This window comes from Nerophis ophidion, linkage group LG15, assembly GCF_033978795.1.
Source record: "Nerophis ophidion isolate RoL-2023_Sa linkage group LG15, RoL_Noph_v1.0, whole genome shotgun sequence".
NCBI classification, from domain to species: domain Eukaryota; kingdom Metazoa; phylum Chordata; class Actinopteri; order Syngnathiformes; family Syngnathidae; genus Nerophis; species Nerophis ophidion.
The window spans coordinates 54,102,394-54,127,134 of NC_084625.1; the positions used below are offsets into that span (position 1 = coordinate 54,102,394).

At 39.7% G+C, this 24,741-nt stretch overlaps 1 protein-coding gene across 9 annotated transcripts in view; it reads right to left on the reverse strand.

Moving 5' to 3' along the window:
* pfkpa (phosphofructokinase, platelet a) overlaps positions 1-24,741 on the reverse strand; it is a 55,284-nt gene that overhangs the window by 28,764 nt on the left and 1,779 nt on the right. For 3 of the 9 annotated variants that reach the window (XM_061922371.1, XM_061922375.1, XM_061922373.1), the window contains exons 1-11: positions 21,112-21,352; positions 11,585-11,658; positions 10,889-10,966; positions 9,317-9,506; positions 8,960-9,125; positions 8,789-8,833; positions 8,607-8,715; positions 4,543-4,638; positions 4,153-4,248; positions 1,081-1,173; positions 619-744 (exon numbers count right to left, since the gene is read on the reverse strand). In XM_061922371.1, the coding sequence (XP_061778355.1) occupies positions 619-744; positions 1,081-1,173; positions 4,153-4,248; positions 4,543-4,638; positions 8,607-8,715; positions 8,789-8,833; positions 8,960-9,125; positions 9,317-9,506; positions 10,889-10,966; positions 11,585-11,658; positions 21,112-21,205 (1,167 nt within the window). In that variant the 5' untranslated portion in view covers positions 21,206-21,352. Of the gene's footprint in view, positions 1-618; positions 745-1,080; positions 1,174-4,152; positions 4,249-4,542; positions 4,639-8,606; positions 8,716-8,788; positions 8,834-8,959; positions 9,126-9,316; positions 9,507-10,888; positions 10,967-11,584; positions 11,659-21,111; positions 21,353-24,741 lie in introns of those variants that run through there. The other 6 variants (XM_061922377.1, XM_061922379.1, XM_061922380.1 and 3 more) reach the window with 3 other exon arrangements.

Consider the following 24,741-nt stretch of genomic DNA (forward strand, 5'->3'; position numbering starts at 1 on the left):
TACTGAGTGAAAAACATGAACGATCATATTACAGTATCTGTAAAGTATTATTTAATGTTTTGTTTGTACACAGCTAGCTAGACAGCTATGTACTGTAGTGTAGGTGATGTGCTGCATGTATCATGACCAATATTATAGTTACTTACACAACTTACAATTATCCGTTTGGTCAAGCTGGCCGGGAACGTTTCCGGTTGATTTGGGTAAGCCCATCATTAATTTGGCATAGCTTGACTCAAAGTTCCAACATTTGCAACGTGACCGAGACAAACCGACCACACTCTGCTCCAACCTTTCACTTTCTTTGTGCTGGCTTCTAGAAGCAATATTTCATTCTCAGTATATTCAGCTTCAAAAATATAAAGTTGTGAATCCTCATAGTTGTCTTCGTTGGCCGTTGCCAAGTCTGTCATGAATAAAACACACTCGCGTGTTTGTTTACGAAACTAGGAACACACATTTGTTGCCAGAAGTCTCCTATGGAAACGGAAATAAACGCACCATGGAAAGAAGTTGCTTGTAATGAGTAAAATACGGTAAATATTCACCATATTATATCTGTTGAAGTCATTCAATTGTTGTTTTCTGTAAAGTTGGACAACCCCACCTGGTACCTACCATTTGTACACATTCCAGCAGAGGCAAGCGCACTGACTGGTTCCCACACAGAGACACCACACAGGCGGGTGTGTTGGCCGTGGTCTCCAGCAGGGCAAGAACAGCCTCCACACCCATGCGACTGGCCTGCACCACCAGACAGAAAGGTCATGATCATCACCAACACTTGGACTGCAATCTTTCTTATTGCAGGCTTCAATCATTCACACTTTAGCTTGTGGTTTTCTCCTCCCAGTCTTAGTAACCTGACTTTATACAACTGCTCAACATAAAACCTGGGGCCACTTCTCCTCCCACACCGTGGGAGTGCAGGGGTAATGCCCACGACTGCTTGACTTTCCTCTAAGGAGCTGAATGATTATTAGTTTCTATTTGTCAGTGGTCACAGGTCCAATGAATGGTTCTGCACCTGGGATGGAGGCAAAATGAAGGCAGGGGCAGCAACTAAAGCTGCAGACTTACCAGGATGCGATCAAAGGCGGATGGGGTCCCTCCTCGCTGCACGTGACCCAGGATTGTCACTCGCGTGTCGAAACCCAAACGCTTGACAACAAGCTAGAGTGATGAAATTCAGAAATAAATCTGTAAGCATCAACATACTGACTTGTCATATGATGGATTCTACTACAATATACAGACATAAATATATATATATATACATACATACACATGTATACACTATATTGCCAAAAGTATTTGGCCACCCATCCAAATGATGAGAATCAGGTGTCCTAATCACAGGTGTATCAAATCAAGCACTTAGGCATGGAGACTGTTTCTACAACCATTGGTGAAAGAATGGGGCGCTCTCAGTGATTTCCAGCGTGGAACTGTCTTAGGATGCCACCTGTGCAACAAATCCAGTCATGAAATTTCCTCCTTCCTAAATATTTCAAAGTCAACTTTATTATAAGTCAAAGTGAAGAATTTGGGAACAACAGCAACTCAGCCATCAAGTGGTAGGCCACGTAAACTGCCAAAGAGGGGTCAGTGGATGCTGAAGCGCATAGTGCAAAGACTTTCTGCCCAGTCAGTTGCTACAGAGTTTCAAACTTCATGTCACCTTCCAATTAGCCCACGTACAGTAGGCAGAGAGCTTCATGGAATGGGTTTCCTTGGCGAGCAGCTGCATCTAAGGAATAAATCAGCAAGTCCGATGCAGTGGTGTAAAGCTCGTCACCACTGGACTCTAGAGCAGTGGAGACACCTTCTCTGGAGTGATGAATCACACTTTTCCATCTGGCAATCTGATGGACCAGTCTGGGTTTGGAGGTTGCCAGGAAAACGCTACATTTCGCACTGCATTGTGCCGAGTGTGAAATTTGGCGGAGGAGGAATTATGGTGTGGGGTTGTTTTTCAAGGAGTTGGGCTTGGCCCCTTAGTTCCAGTGAAAGGAACTTTGAATGCTCAATGATACCAAAACATTTTGGACATTTTGGCCTTCTCAAAAGAGTTGAAGCTGTAATAGCTGCTAAAGATGGACCCACATCATTTTGGACCCAATGAGATAGGAATGGGACGCCACTTCAGGTTTATATGTGAGTCAAAGTAGGTGGCCAAATACTTTTGGCAATATAGTGTACATATATGTATACATACATACACACATGTATAATATATATAACACCAAAAGTGACAAAACAGACACAAGTAGCACTTTAAAAGACTTCATAGTTTACAATTGAGTAAAACACAGTGGAACCTCTGAATATGATGCCCGTATACAAATATACAATTTAGACTTCAAGTTTCCATTCAGGACGTGGTAGGACTTCAGCTCACATTACCATTGATGGCAAAGAGGAAATGTGCAATGAGGACCACAGAACCAAAAATGGACCTTATTGTGATAGCAGTACACACATCTCAGCGTGCAGTTTGGGTCATGTGACACTGTACACCTAACAAGGATCATCCTTTCTTAAAAGTTTCATTTTAGTGGCGAAAACTTCTATGTATGACTTTAGGAATCTGAGGTTGCATAAAATTGTTTTGTCTTGAAAAGGTCTCCCTATCCTTACACATCAGGTGTCATCAAGCGTGACAGGTCTTTAGTTATATCTCGGAGTTTTATATTTAGAGTGGCTGACTTTGTTAAATAAGAATGTTACAATGGCCACAAAATGACGGAAAACTCATTCTAGGGGTGCGCTCCCACTTGTTGCAAAGAACTCTGCTGCATCATGAGGTTTTAGTGCAATCATCCGAACCCTGGTACTCAGCAAATAAGCAACTGCCAATCTGGAGCTGTGCGAGTCTCCGAAGCTCGAAAGTTAACCAAAGATGCGGATTAGCGTTTAAGTCCGGGGTGTATTTAGTCATTTGGGGGTAAAGCAAACCAAGTCAGTGGTGCCCTCCACATATTAAAAACAAAATGGTAATTTAGCTTTAGTGTCATTAATCTCAATACTTTTACTGTAACATTCATCAATTGTAAGGAGATCATGATGTAGCTGTGCCGCAAAGCACTACGATTGTGCAGGCCGAGAGTCTGTCACTTGTGGGAACAGTAGCCGAGTTTAAACGAGACTGTTGACTTTAAAAGAGTGCTTCTTTCAACGCTACATTTGACCAGACCTTACGATAGTTTACCATTTGGAGCACCTTCAATCCTCACATCTGTGTGACGAAAAGTGTCACCCAGCACTGACATTCCCTGTCAGAGAGGAAAAGACACGTTGGGCAGTTTTAATAAGAACATTATTTCCCGCTTGACTTGGGTAGCTCCACTTGTTCATTACAAAACTCTCTCATAAGCGCGCCGACAGTTTTGTTTGAGTGCGTCAAGTCTGTGCAATAGTCCATTTGAGGAAGAATGGAGGGTAACAGGAATTGTTTGAAAAAGAAGAGCACCTCATCATTTTCCAAGAGACAATTTGGAGCCCCTGCCCACTTCCTGTGTTTGCCTCATGGCAATTTCGGCCCTGGTTCAAAATAGACCAAAAGAATGCAGAAGATACAAAACATTCTAGGTCATGAACACACTTCCATGAATGAGTTAGTTCCAAGCAAGACATAGGCTGAGTAAAATGTATTGTGTTAAGTTAAAGTTACTTTAGTTTACTTCCCCAGGCATGTCGAAAAAAGTCCCGAAAAAGATTGCGTTCAACCTCAGAGGTTCCACTGTAATATCTACAAAGACCACCAACACAAACACAATAGAAAAGCTTCAGAGGAGGGGAAACAGCAAAGCACAAGCAAGCCATTCTAATTTTTCAGTCATGTTAGTTGGACCTGAACTCCACATTGCAAAAATAGATCTGGATACAAATGAACAGGTTGCATTTAGAGGAGCCACGGTGCAGGGTCAGAATAACACAAAGTTGTACGATAATTAAAATAACACAATATAATGAATAGTAGTTTTGCATGAATAAAACTTGTTTTGATGGGGTCTTAATGCAGAGTAAGTAACTGGGAGGTGGGGGTTGAGTGTCTGACAGAGCATTCCAGAAACACAGGGACAAAGTCAAAGCCACACCCGGGCAGCAAGAAAGTGGAGTAGTAGACACAGCCCAGAAGACCGTACTTACATCCTTTATAGAGTCAGTGGTAATAGGCTTGTTGTTACCATCAATCGCTCCTTCAGCTACTATTATGATATTCAGCCTTTTCATTTCTGCTCGGTTCTACAGGTGCGGTGGAGAGACAGCATGACAGAAAAATTGAGAGTGTGGCTTTTACGAGGGCTTTCAGAAGCACAGGGACCGTACGGCGGTGGTCACTTTCATCGTGACAACCAAAAACGCTCTTTTTAACAATCAATTCTCGCCAGACCTTGTTGTTCCGCCATCACATTAGCAAAACAGTACACTGGATATACAAACTCTTTTGAAGCTGAACCTATGGAGGATGTGGCTTGCTGTGCTTTAGTCAGGGCTCCGTGCTTCTGGCTTCCCCTTTCTTTGCATTTGGGTACTCACATCCTTGACATAACTAGACGTTATAGCCTTCCCATGCCTGTCAATGGCTCCCTCGGCCACTATGATTATATTCAGCCTTGTGCCCCTGGAACGGGTCTGAATCATATCACAATGTCATTTAGCCAAAGAAGAAGAATACATTCAATAATAACAGGGGAACTGCACTTTTGTGGAATGTTGCCTATCAGTCACACTCCTTACGTAAGACAAGAACACATATCTTTTTTTTTTTACATTCTAAATATTAAATGCATGCGATCAAAAGTACGCTTACAATGCAGCCTATGGTAGACGTTCTATTCTGCTTATAAAGCCTTTAAAAAACATCCAAACACCTCCATCGAGGTTTTGTATACATAATGTAAGTATATATTACAGGTAGTAACATTCATAATAACATGTAATACATACATGATGTAAGTTTATACAGTATGTCGTGTAGTAACATTCATAATAACATGTAATATATACATGATGTAAGTTTATACAGTATGTCATGTAGTAACATTCATAATAACATGTAATATATACATGATGTAAGTATATATTACAGGTAGTAACATTCATAATAACGTGTAAAATATACATGATGTAAGTTTATACAGTATGTCATGTAGTAACATTCATAATAACATGTAATATATACATGATGTAAGTATATATGTAGTATCTAGTAACATTCATAATAACATGTAATATATAAATGATGTAAGTATATACATCATGCAGTAACATTCATAATAACATGTAATATATACATGATGTAAGTATATATGTCATCTAGTAACATTCATAATAACATGTAATATATACATGATGTAAGTATATATGTCATGTAGTAACATTCATAACAACATGTAATATATACATGATGTAAGTATATATGTCATGTAGTAACATTCATAATAACATGTAATATATACATGATGTAAGTATATATGTCATGTAGTAACATTCATAACAACATGTAATATATACATGATGTAAGTATATATGTCATGTAGTAACATTCATAACATGTAATATATACATGATGTAAGTATATATGTCATGTAGTAACATTCATAATAACATGTAATATATACATGATGTAAGTATATATGTAGTATCTAGTAACATTCATAATAACATGTAATATATACATGATGTAAGTATATATGTAGTATCTAGTAACATTCATAATAACATGTAATATATACATGATGTAAGTATATATGTCATGTAGTAACATTCATAACATGTAAAATATACATGATGTAAGTATATATGTCATGTAGTAACATTCATAACATGTAAAATATACATGATGTAAGTATATATGTCATGTAGTAACATTCATAACATGTAAAATATACATGATGTAAGTATATATGTCATGTAGTAACATTCAAATACCTCATAAAATGTACATACTTTAAGAAAACATGGCGCATTTCTTGCCGTGATGTGGGATCTGAACCGAGGATGTTATTGTGGCTTGTGCAGCCCTTTGAGACACTTGTGATTTAGGGCTGTATAAATAATCTTTAATTGATTTATTGATTGATTGATGGATCGATTTCACAAATGCCTCATAACGATCGTTTTCCCTTCAACATGACTGATTATTACTCACTGCAGACTTTATGAGAGCCAACAAACATAATAAAACATCCCTTACTGTACAATGTCTGCTGTCAGCAGGATGCCAACTGTTAGGATGTTTACATATTCGTATTTAGATGAAGAATGACTCATAATCCTCGCAAAGAAAAAAAGAGGGTGAAACCAAGCGTCTTTTCGTGTCTTTCTTGTCTAAATTGGGTGTCCAAGTTGACCAGCTTGTCAGATTATGTCCTCATCTAACGCCTGTCAAGGTGGGAGGGCTTATTTATGTTGTAGAATTAACTTTCAAGAGCTCCGAGGTGAGCAAACAGCTCACGAGCTCATGACCTCAATATAGCAGCTAGAAGTTAGCTAGTTAGCTCTCTGTGACAATGCTCCGCTAGAAAATAGTTTGTCTGCATTAGCGCTTATAATAACAATATCAGTAATACTTGTTAATATTTAGGTCACAAAATGTAAATAAAGTATTGTTGGCGCTTTTTGAAAGGTGTGATGATCCGTTGCCCCGATCATGTTTTGCTTAGTTTAGTATTTCCTTAGTTGTTGATTTAGTTATGTGTCTGCACCCGGGTTTGTTTTTGTTGTTGCCAAGGGTGCTGATTATCGTCACCTGCCTCTGATTAGTGGTCAGGGCGCTCACCTGCTCCTGGTCAGTAATCAGAGAGGTATTTTATCCTGCCTCTTGCCACACTCTGGCTGGCTGTTGTGGTTGCTACATGCAACACTACGTTGCTTTTCCTTCCACTTCTTTCTCCTGCTCTTGACTAGTTTGTAGTTAAGTCTCTACCTTAGCTTCCTCTGCAATCGGCACACTTTTTCTGGTGTTGTTTTCCTGCCTGATTTATTAGAATAATTATTTTTTTATTCCTGCACGCTGCTTCCGGATTGTCCGTTTGCAACTCGGGGAAACTACCTGTACATAAAAACATGCGACCCAGACATAACAAAAGGTAATTTAAAGAGACTTATGGGCAGAATAGTGAACCTCCCATTACTTGCATTGTACTTGTACTTTTATTAACGAGTTAGAATCCCTTAAAAAAAAAAAACATCTGTCTTCTTGACTCTTATAATGATAGTGAATGATTCCAAATAAAGTGCAGTTTCCCTTTAAGAGAAACATTTTTTTTTTCTTGTAATCAAAAGTGCATCTTTTTTCAAACAGAAACACTGAAAGGTCGAAACAATGAACAATAAATTGCTATTCACAGAAAAGTCCAACACTTTTGTTTTTGCCCACATTTTCTATGAATGAGTAACTAAACACTTCCATTGAGCGGCATCAAAAAAACTATGCTACAAAAACTGCAATGAAAAAAACTATCCTATAATATACAAGGTGCTAATATGCTATAATAATACTTTCAGTCGAGACTTAGGAAGAATATCACATACTTCAGGAATGATTTAGAATAGAATAGAATGTACTTTATTGATCCCTGGGGGAAATTCAGGACCACAGTTCGCTCACAATAGACAATAATAATAATAAAGAATATATAACATATATTATATATATAATATATAATATATGAATAGTATAAATATGTTCTACATATATTCTACAAGTGCAGTCAAGGAACATATGCATTATACAGTCTGATGGCTGTCGGTATGAAGGATTTAATTTAATCAGATTATCTGGTTTAATTCATCCTCAGCATCCCAAATGTCTTCAAAAGGTGAGCAATGTGTGAGAATTTAGGAAGTGGAATGTTTTCAGTCATTTTGTACAATATATTCTGTACACCAGGGATCTCCAAAGTTGCTTGGGTTCCAATAGGGGCCAACATAAGGCTTTTGAGTTGCCCAGGGTATTTTCAAAAAAATAAACAAAAAAAAACCTGCAAAAATGAGGGAAAAAGTAGAAATATTGATTTGCTATCACTTGCCGCATATATATTTCTTAACACGTCTACATTGGATTGGTTTTAGTCTGTTTACCAAATTAAAAATAGCAACATATATTCGTCTTTTTAGCATGTTGCCCTCGGTGAAAGAATTTTCGACATTCCTGATGTACACTAATAATAATAACAATACTAATAAAAATGGATTAGATTTATATGGCGCTTTTGAACTAGATACTCAAAACGCTCACAGAGAAGTGAGAACCCATCATTCATTCATGGTGGTAAGCTACATTTGTAGCCACAGCTGCCCTGGGCTAGACTAACGTAGGTTTGGCTGCCAATTTGCGCCTACGGCCCCACCCACCACCACCTATCATTCCTTCGCCAATGTGAGCAGCACTGGGGGTTATTATTATGTTATTATAATAATAAGTTATATTATTACTATTATTATACTGCAACAAAAGTCAGGAGATACAACTTTTTTTGTGTTCAAGCCTCATATCTCTTTGATTTAAGTTGTACATTCATGGAATGGGAGCAAAAGCAAGTGTTGCTGTATGGTTCACTATGTCTAAAATTGGAAGGAACTAAAAACGGTTTTACCGCAGATAGTTTTTCACACATCTTCTCTTCCCAGCCATCATCTGGAGGCATCTCAGGGATTAACACCCAGTCTGCACCACAAGCCAGAGCACTAACCAAGGCCAAATAGCTGAGGTACACATAGACAATAAGTAGTAACCAAATCCTTTCTGGCTGCTGAATGACTTTGATCATTATCTTACCCGCAATGTCTGCCCATGACTTCTAAGACAAAAGTCCTCTGGTGACTGAAAAAAAACATCATAATATGTTTAAAATGTATTTCTTTTCAGAAATGCATGTGAACCAAAGAATCCAAGTGAAACACAATTCATTACACCACGTCTCACACACACACACACACAAGCTCTCACCTCTGAGCTGTTGTCATAATTGCATCAACCACCTCAATGATTCGGTGCAGGGCAGAGTCTGTGCCAATCGTCATGTCAGTTCCACAGAAGTCGTTATCGATGGAGCCAACCATCCCGACGATGTGAAGAGCAGAGTAGGTCTGAACGGACTGGGGCTCGAGGGAACCTGAAGAGGTTGAGGACACGGCGGTCCAATCAAGATCTTTCCGAGTGTATTCTTACAATAACAGCTTGTTGTCGTAGCACAAGCAAATATTCTGCATAGTTCTGATACCAACTCATTTCTTGGTCTGATTCTTAGTCCCAATCTATTTGGCCACGGTGCATGTGAGTGCTGTTACAATACTTGTATCAAACCTTGCTCCACCAGTTCTGTCAACAGTCCACTCCATTCTTCCCGGAAGAGGTTGGCTCCTGTCAGACTGCCATCCCCCCCGATGACGCACAGGTTGGTGATGCCAAGCTTCACCAAGTTGAAGGCAGCCTTCAGGCGTCCCTCGTGGGTGCGAAACTCTTTGCAGCGGGCACTGCCAATAACAGTGCCGCCCTGAGAAGTGAAAAACCAAATACACTATTCAATTTCTTTTGTTGCGCTAACGTACCATAGTTCACACGAGCGAGTACACCGCCCACATTTGAATCAACCATTATTTTTCATATCTCGTTGTGGAATTCTCTATAGTGGGTACTCCTGACGCTGACAAAGCTTCACGCTAGTCCGGAGGTCTGGTGTTCACAATGTCCTTTATTGGCAGCGCACACACGCTATGATAGCACACAGCTTTTCAGTCTTGCTCCGTGACTATTCAGACATTCTGATAGTCTTCTTTTCGGACTCTCGTGCGCGTGTGTCTGTCCATTAGCAACTCCAACCTCCCTCCTTGTGTCTCGGTCTGGCTGCTGCTAATAAGCATGGTGATTGGATGATCTGTCCCAGCTGGGTAATCCAATCACCTGCCAGCTGTGCTTCGAGGCCGGTCCTTGCACACCCTGCTCCACGACAGGCCCGCAGGCCACGCCCCCCTCCACAATTGTATATTCTGAAGGGACTATAATAACTAAAATACTTTTGAGTAGTATTCCAGTAATCTGGTGACTCAACACACAGTATTGTCCAATACAAATACAAACCCTTTATTCATTAAATCAAAAATAATGAAATTCCACAACATAGTGAATTTGCAAACAGTTAAAATGATGCACAAAACAAACTATAACCTGCTAGCCAAGAATATACAACAATTCTTCTCAACAAAAGAGGAGAAATATAACCTTAGAGAGAAATGTAATTTAAAACATTTGTACGCACGTACAACACTTAAGATCTTCAGTATATCAATATGTGGCATTAAATGATGGAATGGATTAATAAACAACGTACTAATATGATCCACTTCAAGAAACTCTTCAAACTTAAAGTGTTTACAAAGTACAAAGAAGAAGATCAACATTCTGAATTTATTTCATCCATCCATTCATTTTCAAGGTAATCTTACTCATCTCACCATATGAAATACAACTTACTTCACTAATTATTATTTAATGATTTAATTATTTTTATTGTTATTACTTATGGAGTATATTGTGAAAACATTAAGAACAGGAAGTGAACAAAAGTTTTAGCAACTGCTATGTAAAGGAAAAGGGGTAGGATTAAATAAGCTCTGCTTCTTCCTACTCCTTTTCCAACATGTTGAATAGAGAAAGTGGACATTGTGACGTATAGTGTTGTATGCATCCATGTTCCAAATAAACTCAAACTCAAAGTTACCAGGAACACCTAAAACAATGAGAAAAAATCCATAAAACATTGCAATTTTCAAGGTGTATAGGAGTTTTAGGTTGCAACAATCCCAAAAAAAGCAAAATCCTGGAGGGACTTTGTAGTAATACAGTACAAGAGGACGATTTCCTGCTGTTACAACTCACCACTTGAAGCATGCTGGACACACTCTCCCATGTGGCTTCCTTTATGTTCTCCCCACCATCCACCATACCCTGGTATCCCTGAAAATACATTGCAATACAAAAACAACACGATTTAAATACTACAACTGCTTAAAGAACTGGATAACTTATTCTTATAACCTAAACAAACATAGTATATAAATATAAAATATGGACAGAAAACTCATCAAGAGTAGAAAATATGTCCACATAAAATAGGACTCTATGGATTGGCACTGGATTATGATTTATATACGCAGATTTAACACTGACATGTCGCTATCATGTCTGGTGTATGCGGGATCAAAGTTCTCATCTGGCCAAGCTTCAGTTGGTTGCTCCAATTCATCAATGATGTGTGCCTAGAAAATGAGTTCATCTGACTATCGGAATATTAGGGATTGTTCTCCCTGCCTTTGCAGTGCAGGACTGTGAGAAACCTTGTCAGGCCAGGTCATAGAACAAGCCTGCCAAGCGGTGCGGACAAAGGCTGTGAGTGTTTGAGTGTGTGTGTGTGTGTGTGTGTGTGCGTCTGTGTGCGTGCGTGTGTGTGTGTGTGTGTGTGTGTGCGTGCGTGAGTGTGCGCAATGCAGCCTCCTCGGCCCTGTGGAGCGGAACTGGACCTCAGCAAATGTAACTTGCTGCGGTCCAGGAATGAGGACTGCAGCCTGGACTCACCTCACGTATAAAATAAACTTTTGCTCCTACATATAATCCCATTCGAACCACAGCGCGCACAGCGGCATTCATCCCTGAAAGAAAAAAACATGACATTAAGAAGTCGTAGGAGAAAAAGAAATGACATCTTCTCTCAGCATGTGATTGACAATGTGTGTGTTTATGTTTATCTACATGTGTCAGGAGTGACTTCTAGGCAGAAGTAGGGACCACCTATCCACAAGTTACACTATATCCAGTATTCTTTACTTTCTACTTTCTACCGCTTGTCCCTCTGGGGGTCGCAGGGGTGCTGGAGCATATCTCAGCTGCACTCAAGCGGAAGGCAGAATACACCCTGGACAAGGGGCAACCTCATGGCAGGGCCAACACAGGCAGACAACATTCAAACTCCTTATATTTAGCTAGAAACTTTCCACAGATATTTTGTAAAGGCCTGCTATTTGTCTTGGGAACATCCAACCGCGGGTTGCTTGAAGACCAACTTGCTGCTTTTTGCGCAGTTTTTTTAAAAACAAATTACATGATGGAAAAATGTAAATATGCTAACGTTAGCATAATGATATACTAATGTTGGCATGCTAACAAAAAAGTACTAACACAATGTCACCAAGTCTGGATTTGTATGTTAGATATACAATTAACTTGGAAAGGAGGGCACTTTATTTTCATTGCACTTCAACAGTACAAGACAATTATTTTTCAGCACAGACCCATTGAAGAGCAGACATACTGTACATTGTGCACATTACGGAACAATAACGCTGATGGGTCCTCACTCGGGCACATTTTGTAAAAGGTGGTAAAGGGTGGCCTTGGGGGCGGGGAGATGGTTTGTTACACCATGAATTGATTAATGTGGACCAACTTTCAACAAGTTGAAAAACTTATTGGGGTGTTACCATCTAGTGGTCAATTGTACGGCATATGTACTGTACTGTGCAATCTACTAATAAAAGTTTCAATCAATTAATTGGTTGGTTGGTCTCGGTTTATTTCAAACGTGCATTAAATTACAATGTAATACATCACATATCTCCACTTGTTTCATTACAGCATGTCCAAAAAGGACTAGGAAGATGCAGTTTATTTAACCCCACACTTTTTCATATCATACCACTTTTTACCCATGTGTTTGTTCTCTATTTGTAACACCATAGTGAATAAATAAATAAATGTAGACACAATGAGTAACTTAATAATTACAAATATGGCTGAGTGTAAAAAAAAGTCTCTCCAATGGGAGGGTCAGACTGGGGTCAGGAGAAAAAGACTTGCTCGCCATGATAAGCACATGCAGTGTAGCTGTACACATGCAGTGTAGCTGTACACATGCAGTGTAGCTGTACACATGCAGTGTTGCTGTACACATGCAGTGTAGCTGTACACATGCAGTGTAGCTGTACACATGCAGTGTAGCTGTACACATGCAGTGTAGCTGTACACATGCAGTGTAGCTGTACACATGCAGTGTAGCTGTACACATGCTGTGCAGCTGTGCACATGCAGTGTAGCTGTGTACACATGCAGTGCAGCTGTACACACATGCAGTGCAGCTGTACACATGCAGTGTAGCTGCACACATGCAGTGTAGCTGTACACATGCAGTGTAGCTGTACACATGCAGTGCAGCTGTACACACATGCAGTGCAGCTGTACACATGCAGTGTAGCTGCACACATGCAGTGTAGCTGTACACATGCAGTGTAGCTGTACACATGCAGTGTAGCTGTACACATGCAGTGTAGCTGTACACATGCAGTGTAGCTGTACACATGCAGTGTAGCTGTACACATGCAGTGTAGCTGTACACATGCAGTGTAGCTGTACACATGCAGTGTAGCTGTGTACACATGCAGTGTAGCTGTGTACACATGCAGTGCAGCTGTACACACATGCAGTGCAGCTGTACACATGCAGTGCAGCTGCACACATGCAGTGTAGCTGCACACATGCAGTGTAGCTGCACACATGCAGTGTAGCTGCACACATGCAGTGTAGCTGCACACATGCAGTGTAGCTGCACACATGCAGTGTAGCTGTACACATGCAGTGTAGCTGTACACATGCAGTGTAGCTGTACACATGCAGTGTAGCTGTGTACACATGCAGTGCAGCTGTACACATGCAGTGCAGCTGTACACATGCAGTGTAGCTGTACACATGCAGTGTAGCTGTACACATGCAGTGTAGCTGTACACATGCAGTGTTGCTGTACACATGCAGTGTAGCTGTACACATGCAGTGTAGCTGTACACATGCAGTGTAGCTGTACACATGCAGTATAGCTGCACACATGCAGTGTAGCTGTACACATGCAGTGTAGCTGTACACATGCAGTGTAGCTGTACACATCACCACAATTAACCAGCAGACTTGCAACAGGAGCAGTGTGTGGGAGTTGCAGCCTTTGAGGGACTCAAACTGTAGATAAGGATTGTTGTTGTTTTCCAGGCAAGCAGACACATTCCAATGATCTTAATCGTCCATTCTAGCTCTCTAGTTGATCAATATTAGCATTTCAGAAAGCCTCTCCGTGATGTTATCTAGCTTGCGAGATGGTCACAGTCTGTCTTTTGTTTTCTCAATCGGGCGGAAGGCGGGGTACACGCTGGACAAGCACAACTAAGTCAATTTAGCAAAACTGTATTTATTAAACAGTTATTAAGCAGTGGCACAAACATTCATGTCATTTCAAAAGAGAAACTGCAAGATTGTCCGAGACATTTTAAAACAAGCTATTAGTGCACTTTTGTGCATGATGTCACTAATATGACATGTCAAAACAACACTAACTTAAAGTGCACTTTTTGTACAGAACGCCACTACAATAGTTTAAAACTAATAAAGTGCACTTTTGTCACACAAGATATTTCAATAAGTGTCAAATAAAAATGAGCTGCATAATAGGAAATCAAATAGCGTATGTCCTTCACTATGTGGTAAGTTCCTGCGGACGTTATCTCCTTCTGTTGTTGACTATTTGTTTCATACGGTGTTGATCTGGAAATGGTTGCTTGGGCATTTTGTGGGTGTGGCACCGAACGGTGATGTTGACATGCGGAGTTTCATGCACTCTTCATTGTCTAGCGGGTGACTTTTCAAATGATGCTACAAATTAACAGTAATACTACTTTTTGCAGCAACGCTTCAACCGCATACTTGACATACTACAGTTGTCTGTTCAACATCTTCCCGCTTGAAGCCAAACCACCGCCAGATGATGGAACCCCTGCTATTCTTCTTGGGAATGAATTCTTCTTCCTTAATTTGTTAGCAGATTTGCACCTTCTCTCTCTCATATTACCACTCACACCACACTGCTAGCACCAGAACTAACTTTACCCATGTCGCTACCTGTCTGCTCGGCGAGAGCGTATGACGCGACAGTATGTGACGTATGTAAGAAGGTGTGATTGTTTTACGTCTCTGTGAGAAGGAGAGACAAGAAAGAGTGAGAGGAGCCTGTAGTGTAATGCCTGCAGCTAAAAGCAACTGCGTGAGAAGGTATACTCCAATATCACCATATAGTCATTTTCTATATCGCACGGACAAACCCGCGATATATCCAGTATATTCAATATATTGCCTAGCCCTATGTGGTAACATGTTTTTGTCTACCTCTTTTTTCTCTTGCCAGCAACCATTTTTGGTCCAAATGCTTCCCCGCTCCTCATGCAGTGTCTAGCCTCTACTTTGGTGGTCAGTGCAAATGAGGTGCGAGTTGAATGCCAATGTCAGCTTGGTTAAAACATGTCAGAGTTAAGATCACTCAGGAACTGAGAGGAATGAGAAGAGGGATACAAACAAGTGACACTGGAGTCTTTTCCCGACTGGAATTGGCTTGGGTTGTGGTTACTAAGCAACACTAAAGTCATTAGGCCAATAGAGAACAACAGGAAAGGAAAAACTGGAATAGTTAAAAACCCAAGAAAGAAATCTGTGTTAATCATTGAAACCGTAAGTGAGTGGTTCTGATTCTGCAGGAATGACATTGTCTGGTGCAGCGTTAGAGACACCGTGTTCATCTCAAGGCAGCCATGCATACATCCTCATTCTTTCTACTGAAAACTAGAGGAGAAAGGAGAGTTAATCGTGGTTTTAGTGCGCAGTACCACCTAAAAAGCAGTGGAGAAGTGTTCCTCCAGTGATGTCACTCGCGGAATATTTAAAATGTCTGACTGAATTTGTGGCATTTTGTGATGCTTAAACAGTTTTTTCACATACTTTGCAAATTGTAAATACAATATGGTTTAATGGATATAATAAAACACATAAGTATGTAAAGTCAACTTCTTTTTACACTCTACTGCTACTTTAAGGACCCCTAATTTAGACAGTCTCTTATGTTCCCCTTTTATCTACAAAGGCCAAAAGCAGTGAAGTTGTCACGTTGTGTAAATGCTAAATAAAAAGAGAACACAACAAATCCTTTTCAACTTATATTCAATTAAATAGACTGCAAACACAAGATATTTCATGTTCACATTAAGAAACTTTCTTATTTTTTCCAAATAATCATGAACAGAGAATGTAATGGCAGCAAAACATTGCAAAAAAGGCATTTTTACCAGTGTGTCGCATGGCCTTTCCTTTGAACAACACCTACTAAAGGTTTGGGAACTGAGGAGACACATTTTTGAAGTGGAATTCTTTCCCATTCTTGCTTGATGTACAGATTAAGTTGTTCAACAGTCTCCTGCCTCATATTTTAGCCTTCACACATTTTCAATGTCTGGACTACAGGCAGGCCAGTCTAGTACCAACACTCTTTTACTATGAAGCCACGCTGATGTAACACCTGCCTTGGCATTGTCTTGCTGAAATAAGCAGGGGCGTCCATGATAATAACATAAGTTGCACCAAAAGCTGTATGTACCTTTCAGCATTAATGGTGCCTTCACAGATGTGTAAGTTAGCCATGCCTTGGCCACTAATACACCCCCATACCATCACACATGCTCACCCTAGAACAGTCCGGATGGTTCTTTTCCTCTTTGGTCCAGAGGACAGGACGTCCACAGTTTCCAAAAACAATTTGAAATGTGGACTCATCAGACCACAGAACACTTTTCCAGTTTGCATCAGTCCATCTTAGATGAGCTTGAGCCCAGAGAAGCGTTTCTGGGAGTTATTGATAAATGATTTGGCTTTGCATAGTAGAGTTTTAACTTGCACTTACAGATGTAGTGACCAACTGTAGTTACTGACAGTGGTTTTCTGAAGTGTTCCTCAGCCCGTGTGGTGACATCCTTTACGCACTGATGTCGCTTTTTGATGCAGTAGCGCCTGAGGGATCCAAGGTCACGGGCGTTTAATGTTGGTTTTCAGCCTTGCCGCTTAGTGCAGTGATTTTTCCAGATTTTCTCAACCTTTTGATGAGCGTAGATGGTGAAATCCCTAAATTCCTTGCAATAGCTGCTTGAGAAATGTTGTCCTTAAACAATTTGTTCAGGCATTTGTTGACAAAATGGTGACCCTCGCCCCGTCCTGGTTTGTGAATGAGTGAGCATTTCATGGAAGCTGCTTTTATAGCCAATCATGGCACCCACCTGTTCCCAATTAGCCTGTTCACCTGTGGGAGGTTCCAAATAAGTGTTTGATGAGCATTCCTTAACCTTCTCAGTCTGTTTTGTCACTTGTTGCAGGCATCAAATTCCAAATGAGCTAATATTTCCAATAAATAAAGTTTTCCAGTTCGAAGTTAAATATCTTGTCTTTGCAGTCTATTCAATTGAATTTTAAGTTGACAGGGATTCGCAAATCATTGTATTCTCTTTTTATTTACCATTTACACAACGTGACAACTTCACTGCTTTTGTAATTCTATTAGTCTAGATCGTTAGTGTGAATGAATATAATTTTTTGACACAGCCCTTGCACAACACCCACAAAGGCATTACTGTAGCAATGACTCTGCCAGTCAGATGCCAACATGAGAGGGAGTGTGCACGTGACCAGGGTTTCCTCCCTGACGTCACCACCATCACGTACACAGGATACACCACAACACCACAGGCACACTCGGGAATTGCAAACCTCAAATTGTGTCCACCACAAGGGTAAATATTGATATTTCAAATAGTTATAGAAGCGTTTTTTTCCCCCACAACTCGCCGCTGTTTGCCAGAAACAAAGCTTGCATCGCTGTGTTTTGTATTTTCAACTCGGGGTGGGATTGAACTGTCACTTGGGGACGGCAACACAAATGTCACAAGATTATTACTAGCAAAATAGCACCTCCATGACACCTTGTATGCAGCAAGATAGCACCTCCATGACACTTTGTATGCAGCAAGATAGCACCTCCATGACACCTTGTATGCAGCAAGATAGCACCTCCATGACACTTTGTATGCAGCAAGATAGCACCTCCATGACACTTTGTATGTAGCAACCTAGCACCTCTATGACACTTTATATGTAGCAAGATAGCACCTCCATGACACTTTGTATGCAGCAAGATAGCACCTCCATGACACTTTGTATGCAGCAAGATAGCACCTCCATGACACTTTGTATGTAGCAACCTAGCACCTCTATGACACTTTATATGTAGCAAGATAGCACCTCCATGACACTTTATATGTATCAAGATAGCACCTCCATGACACTTTGTATGCAGCAAGATAGCACCTCCATGACACTTTATATGTAGCAAGATAGCACCTCCATGACACTTTGTATGTAGCAACCTAGCACCTCTATGACACTTTATATGTAGCAAGATAGCACCTCCATGACACTTTATATGTAGCAAGATAGCACCTCCATGACACTTTGTATGCAGCAAGATAGCACCTCCATGACACTTTATATGCAGCAAGATAGCACCTCCATGACACTTTATATGTAGCAAGATAGCACCTCCACGACACTTTATATGTAGCAAGATAGCACCTCCATGACATTTTATATGTAGCAAGATAGCACATCCATGACACTTTATATGCAGCAAGATAGCACCTCCATGACACTTTATATGTAGCAAGATAGCACCTCCATGACACTTTATATGTAGCAAGATAGCACCTCCATGACACTTTATATGTATCAAGATAGCACCTCCATGACACTTTATATGTAGCAAGATAGCACCTCCATGACTTTATATGTAGCAAGATAGCACCTCCATGACACTTTATATGTAGCAAGATAGCACATCCATGACACTTTATATGCAGCAAGATAGCACCTCCATGACACTTTATATGTAGCAAGATAGCACCTCCATGACACTTTATATGTAGCAAGATAGCACCTCCATGACACTTTATATGTATCAAGATAGCACCTCCATGACACTTTATATGTAGCAAGATAGCACCTCCATGACACTTTATATGTAGCAAGATAGCACCTCCACGACACTTTATATGTAGCAAGATAGCACCTCCATGACATTTTATATGTAGCAAGATAGCACATCCATGACACTTTATATGCAGCAAGATAGCACCTCCATGACACTTTATATGTAGCAAGATAGCACCTCCATGACACTTTATATGTAGCAAGATAGCACCTCCATGACACTTTATATGTATCAAGATAGCACCTCCATGACACTTTATATGTAGCAAGATAGCACCTCCATGACTTTATATGTAGCAAGATAGCACCTCCATGACACTTTATATGTAGCAAGATAGCACATCCATGACACTTTATATGCAGCAAGATAGCACCTCCATGACACTTTATATGTAGCAAGATAGCACCTCCATGACACTTTATATGTAGCAAGATAGCACCTCCATGACACTTTATATGTAGCAAGATAGCACATCCATGACACTTTATATGCAGCAAGATAGCACCTCCATGACACTTTATATGTAGCAAGATAGCACCTCCATGACACTTTATATGTAGCAAGATAGCACCTCCATGACACTTTATATGTAGCAAGATAGCACCTCCATGACACTTTATATGTAGCAAGATAGCACCTCCACGACACTTTATATGTAGCAAGATAGCACCTCCATGACATTTTATATGTAGCAAGATAGCACATCCATGACACTTTATATGCAGCAAGATAGCACCTCCATGACACTTTATATGTAGCAAGATAGCACCTCCATGACACTTTATATGTAGCAAGATAGCACCTCCATGACACTTTATATGTATCAAGATAGCACCTCCATGACACTTTATATGTAGCAAGATAGCACCTCCATGACTTTATATGTAGCAAGATAGCACCTCCATGACACTTTATATGTAGCAAGATAGCACATCCATGACACTTTATATGCAGCAAGATAGCACCTCCATGACACTTTATATGTAGCAAGATAGCACCTCCATGACACTTTATATGTAGCAAGATAGCACCTCCATGACACTTTATATGTATCAAGATAGCACCTCCATGACACTTTATATGTAGCAAGATAGCACCTCCATGACACTTTATATGTAGCAAGATAGCACCTCCACGACACTTTATATGTAGCAAGATAGCACCTCCATGACATTTTATATGTAGCAAGATAGCACATCCATGACACTTTATATGCAGCAAGATAGCACCTCCATGACACTTTATATGTAGCAAGATAGCACCTCCATGACACTTTATATGTAGCAAGATAGCACCTCCATGACACTTTATATGTATCAAGATAGCACCTCCATGACACTTTATATGTAGCAAGATAGCACCTCCATGACACTTTATATGTAGCAAGATAGCACCTCCACGACACTTTATATGTAGCAAGATAGCACCTCCATGACATTTTATATGTAGCAAGATAGCACATCCATGACACTTTATATGCAGCAAGATAGCACCTCCATGACACTTTATATGTAGCAAGATAGCACCTCCATGACACTTTATATGTAGCAAGATAGCACCTCCATGACACTTTATATGTATCAAGATAGCACCTCCATGACACTTTATATGTAGCAAGATAGCACCTCCATGACTTTATATGTAGCAAGATAGCACCTCCATGACACTTTATATGTAGCAAGATAGCACATCCATGACACTTTATATGCAGCAAGATAGCACCTCCATGACACTTTATATGTAGCAAGATAGCACCTCCATGACACTTTATATGTAGCAAGATAGCACCTCCATGACACTTTATATGTAGCAAGATAGCACATCCATGACACTTTATATGCAGCAAGATAGCACCTCCATGACACTTTATATGTAGCAAGATAGCACCTCCATGACACTTTATATGTAGCAAGATAGCACCTCCATGACACTTTATATGTAGCAAGATAGCACCTCCATGACACTTTATATGTATCAAGATAGCACCTCCATGACACTTTATATGTAGCAAGATAGCACCTCCATGACTTTATATGTCAAGTTAGCATGCTAGCTATTTGACAATGAATGAGTATATGCGTCACACTCCACTTGCTGCACATTTGTTAATATTCAGACGCCAACGTCGCTATTGGACGAAGTTAGAAATGTGAATGTTGTGTTAAAAAATGCCACATTTTCAAACTACAAAGTCATATTTGCTGAAGTTTACCTTGAGCATCACCTCCGCTCGTCAGCACCGCGATGGCTTTTCCCGCGCCAGACAGGTTCTCAAAGAAGATCTTCTTGGTGTCTGTCTGCGCCATCTTTACACGCGACACGTATGTGCTGAGAAATAGAAGACAATGTTGTATGAAATAGTGCCTAAAGAGCCGTGAAGGCCAGCGATCCAGCAGCCGATGAGCCGTCTGTCCTTCGCTGTGTTCCGCATCTATTCGCTCATTTGCATGGATTGAATGGCCGCTGTGAGAGGCACTTGCTCCAGCCAATCAGATGTCGAGTTGAGGATGCGCAACTGTGTCTAAACCAATAGGACAGATAATCGGGGATGTTGTGGGCGGGCCTTTAGAGCCGCTCAAGCCTGCTGTGACTTTGACAATGCAGTCCTCTACTTTCTGTGTTTACATTCAGGAATTTCACATAAATGTACATTTTAATTATAACATACGTAATTCTAGGATATAACTTAGTAAAGTGACTCGCTTCTGGTAAGGTGTAGTAATATAACACTGCAGTAGTAAACATGTTGAAGTGCTATCTGATGCCCTTACTATTGTACTATCTTCAGTCCAAAAGTAGCATCATTATTTTAAATATTTGTTCCACCTTTTGCAAGTAAATATTATTTCCACCTTTTGCAAGTAACGCAGCATCACGAGGTTGAAATGAGATTAGCTGCAGTAGAAGCTTCTGACCACGAGGTGGCAGGACTGACTGCTGTCACAAGAAAGGTAAAAAGTTGACCAAATATGGTCTTCGGAAATGCTAGGGATTCATTTTCAACAGCACTTGCTTGGAAAAAAAATTCAAAACATGTGTGAAAGGAATATTTGACCATATATATATATATATATATATATATATAGATAGATAGATAGATAGATAGATAGATAGATAGATAGATAGATAGATAGATAGTACTTTTTTATTCCTTCAGGAGAGTTCCTTCAGGAAAATTAAAACACACACACACATATATATATATATATATATATATACCGTATTTCCTTGAATTGCCGCATATAGTATGCACCTGCTTTGAATTACTGCCGGGTCTTACTCGCTTCGCAAAATAATTAGCGCATGCTTAATATTACCGCCTGGTCAAACTCGTGACATCACGAGTGACACTTCACCTGTCATCATTTACTGCATACCTTTGGTAAGTGCCAGAGTGAGAAGAGGTTTTAAAATAATTAGCGGATGCTTACTTTTACCGCATGCCTTTGGTAAGCGCAGGAGTGAGAAGAGGTTTTAAATTCATTAGCGCCCCGGCGGCAAATCAAGGAAATACGGTATATATGTATATGTGTGTGTGTGTGTGTGTGTGTGTGTTCCTATAGCCTTTCTTCCATTACACAAATCAAAGGGTTAAAAGTTGTGTCACAATAGTTAAATTGGCCCCCAATTGTTATAAAAATACAATCCTCTGTCAGAAAAACGTACATCTTAATTACGTTAAATTTGTTATTTGGCATACACACACAAAACTTAATGTGTTTCCCATGAATTGTGTTTTGTAAAAAACAAACAACTGATTCAATTAAAGTTTTATGTTTTTAAATTGTCACACGAATTAAAACGTGTGAGCTGTTTTTTTTGTAATTGGGGAGAAGCCCCCAAATGAATTTCTATTTTGTGCCCCAAATTAGCCATGGAAGCTGTGGTGGAAACCATGTTAGACTTTCAGTTGGAATACTTTTGAGTGAAGTTTCCATGCAGGATTTGGTTTCTGTTGCTGCTCCTGCAGATTTCTCCTGCGTCCCCAAACCATGCTCGGTGGGTCAGTTCATTGGTTGCCAAACTTGTGTTTTCTCCGCATCTAAACTTTTTTTATAATTGGTCACCAAAGACATCGCCAGAGATTTTGGTCAGAAACTCTACAAATCCTGGTAGTTTTGAGGCTGTCGCTTGGCAACTCGACTCTCTTCACAGACAGTCAAAGGGATTTATGTCCAGAGTCTGGCTTTTAGCCTCTCAAAGATTGTAATGTGCTTCTTCCTGAGCCACATCCTGGTTGCCGAGGCAGCATGTTCTGGGTCAGGAAGACCCGGTCTTTTGGCAAGAGTCCTTGGTACAATCTGTAATCTTTGAGTGGCCATGCGTGGATGGCCTTCTGGTGGTCATATTTAGCATCGATTGACCTCCAAACAGTTGATTGGATGCCAAAGAACTAATCTGACTAGTTCACGTTCTTGCGAGACTTGTTCATTTTCTTTTTTGACCTCATTTTTAATCAATATCGTATAATTACCTGCACGATAAAAAAAAAAGGTTGTATTCAATCAATCAATCAAGCTTTATTGAAGACTCCAACATCCAAGTAGACATGCAATCACATACAGTACACGAAACACAAAAATACAGTATAAAAGGCATTATCACATAATATTAAAACAGTACTTGTGCATATTCAGTAAAAAGGCATCTAACAAATAAATAAAAGCAGCAATAAAAAACATATTAAATACTTTTTCTACACATTGTATAAAAGGCACATGTACCAATGTTCCATATGTAGGATTGGTACCTAACAGAACTACGATAGGATTGGTTATCTGTATAATAAGATCATTATTACTTTTGATTATAGCAAAACCAGAACCTCCAAGAAACAACCATGTAACTTTGTTCAGTCAAAGCAGTTCAATACATTTTATCTGAGAATATAAACATGAACCAGGGGTGGATAAAAATAAATTAATATTATGATAGACATCTTCTAAGACGTGGGGCCGCCATCTTGGATTGGTGATATCTTATGTCAGGAGCAATGAAGTGTCAGCACATTTCATCCATCTTACCTCACCGAATACCACGGATTTTCACCCCTTTTTTTGTCATACGTGTAGCTATGATAAAGGAAGTGTTGCCGTGTTTTATTATTCATAATTTGCTTAACAGTAATAGAATATTCTTATATGCTATAAATTACCAAACGACCGAGATCAAAACTGGGAATATAATCCCAGAGAAGGGGGAAAAAACGGTCAGCTATTTTTAAATTTAAGAAACAATATGATTAGATTATATATACATGTGTATATCATACATAGACAATGTATGAACACATTAGATATCGACATACTGTATCTTAGGGACCTATATACTGTAGTTTATTCTGCCTTGACACTTTGTATTGATATTTTGTATTACATTCTTCCCTTAAATGATCATGTTTACAGTGATTGTTTTATATGTGTTTTTTATGTATGTCGCTTTGGATAAAAGTGTCTGCCAAATACTTCAACATAAACATATATAAATACCTGAAAGTCTTTATATCAGCTAAAACCACCAATCTGTTTCACCGGATTCAGAATAAAACCAAATTCTGTCTTACCCAACAATGTTAGTATTTGAATATTGTTACTTGAAGACTTAATCCTGGTTAAAATTATACTGTTAAGAAAGTATTGTCTTATAATTTGCCTAAAATGAGAAGGCATCATAATCAGTGGCGGCTGGTGAATTTTGTTTGAGGTTTCACAATCATTTATCTCAACTATTCAAGTATGACATGTTTAAAAGTAACTAATTTCATTGACAAGCAATTCTATTATGGTCATACTCTTGTTTGCTAGTGGCTAGGATATTAGTACTATTGAAGATCTTTGCTCCT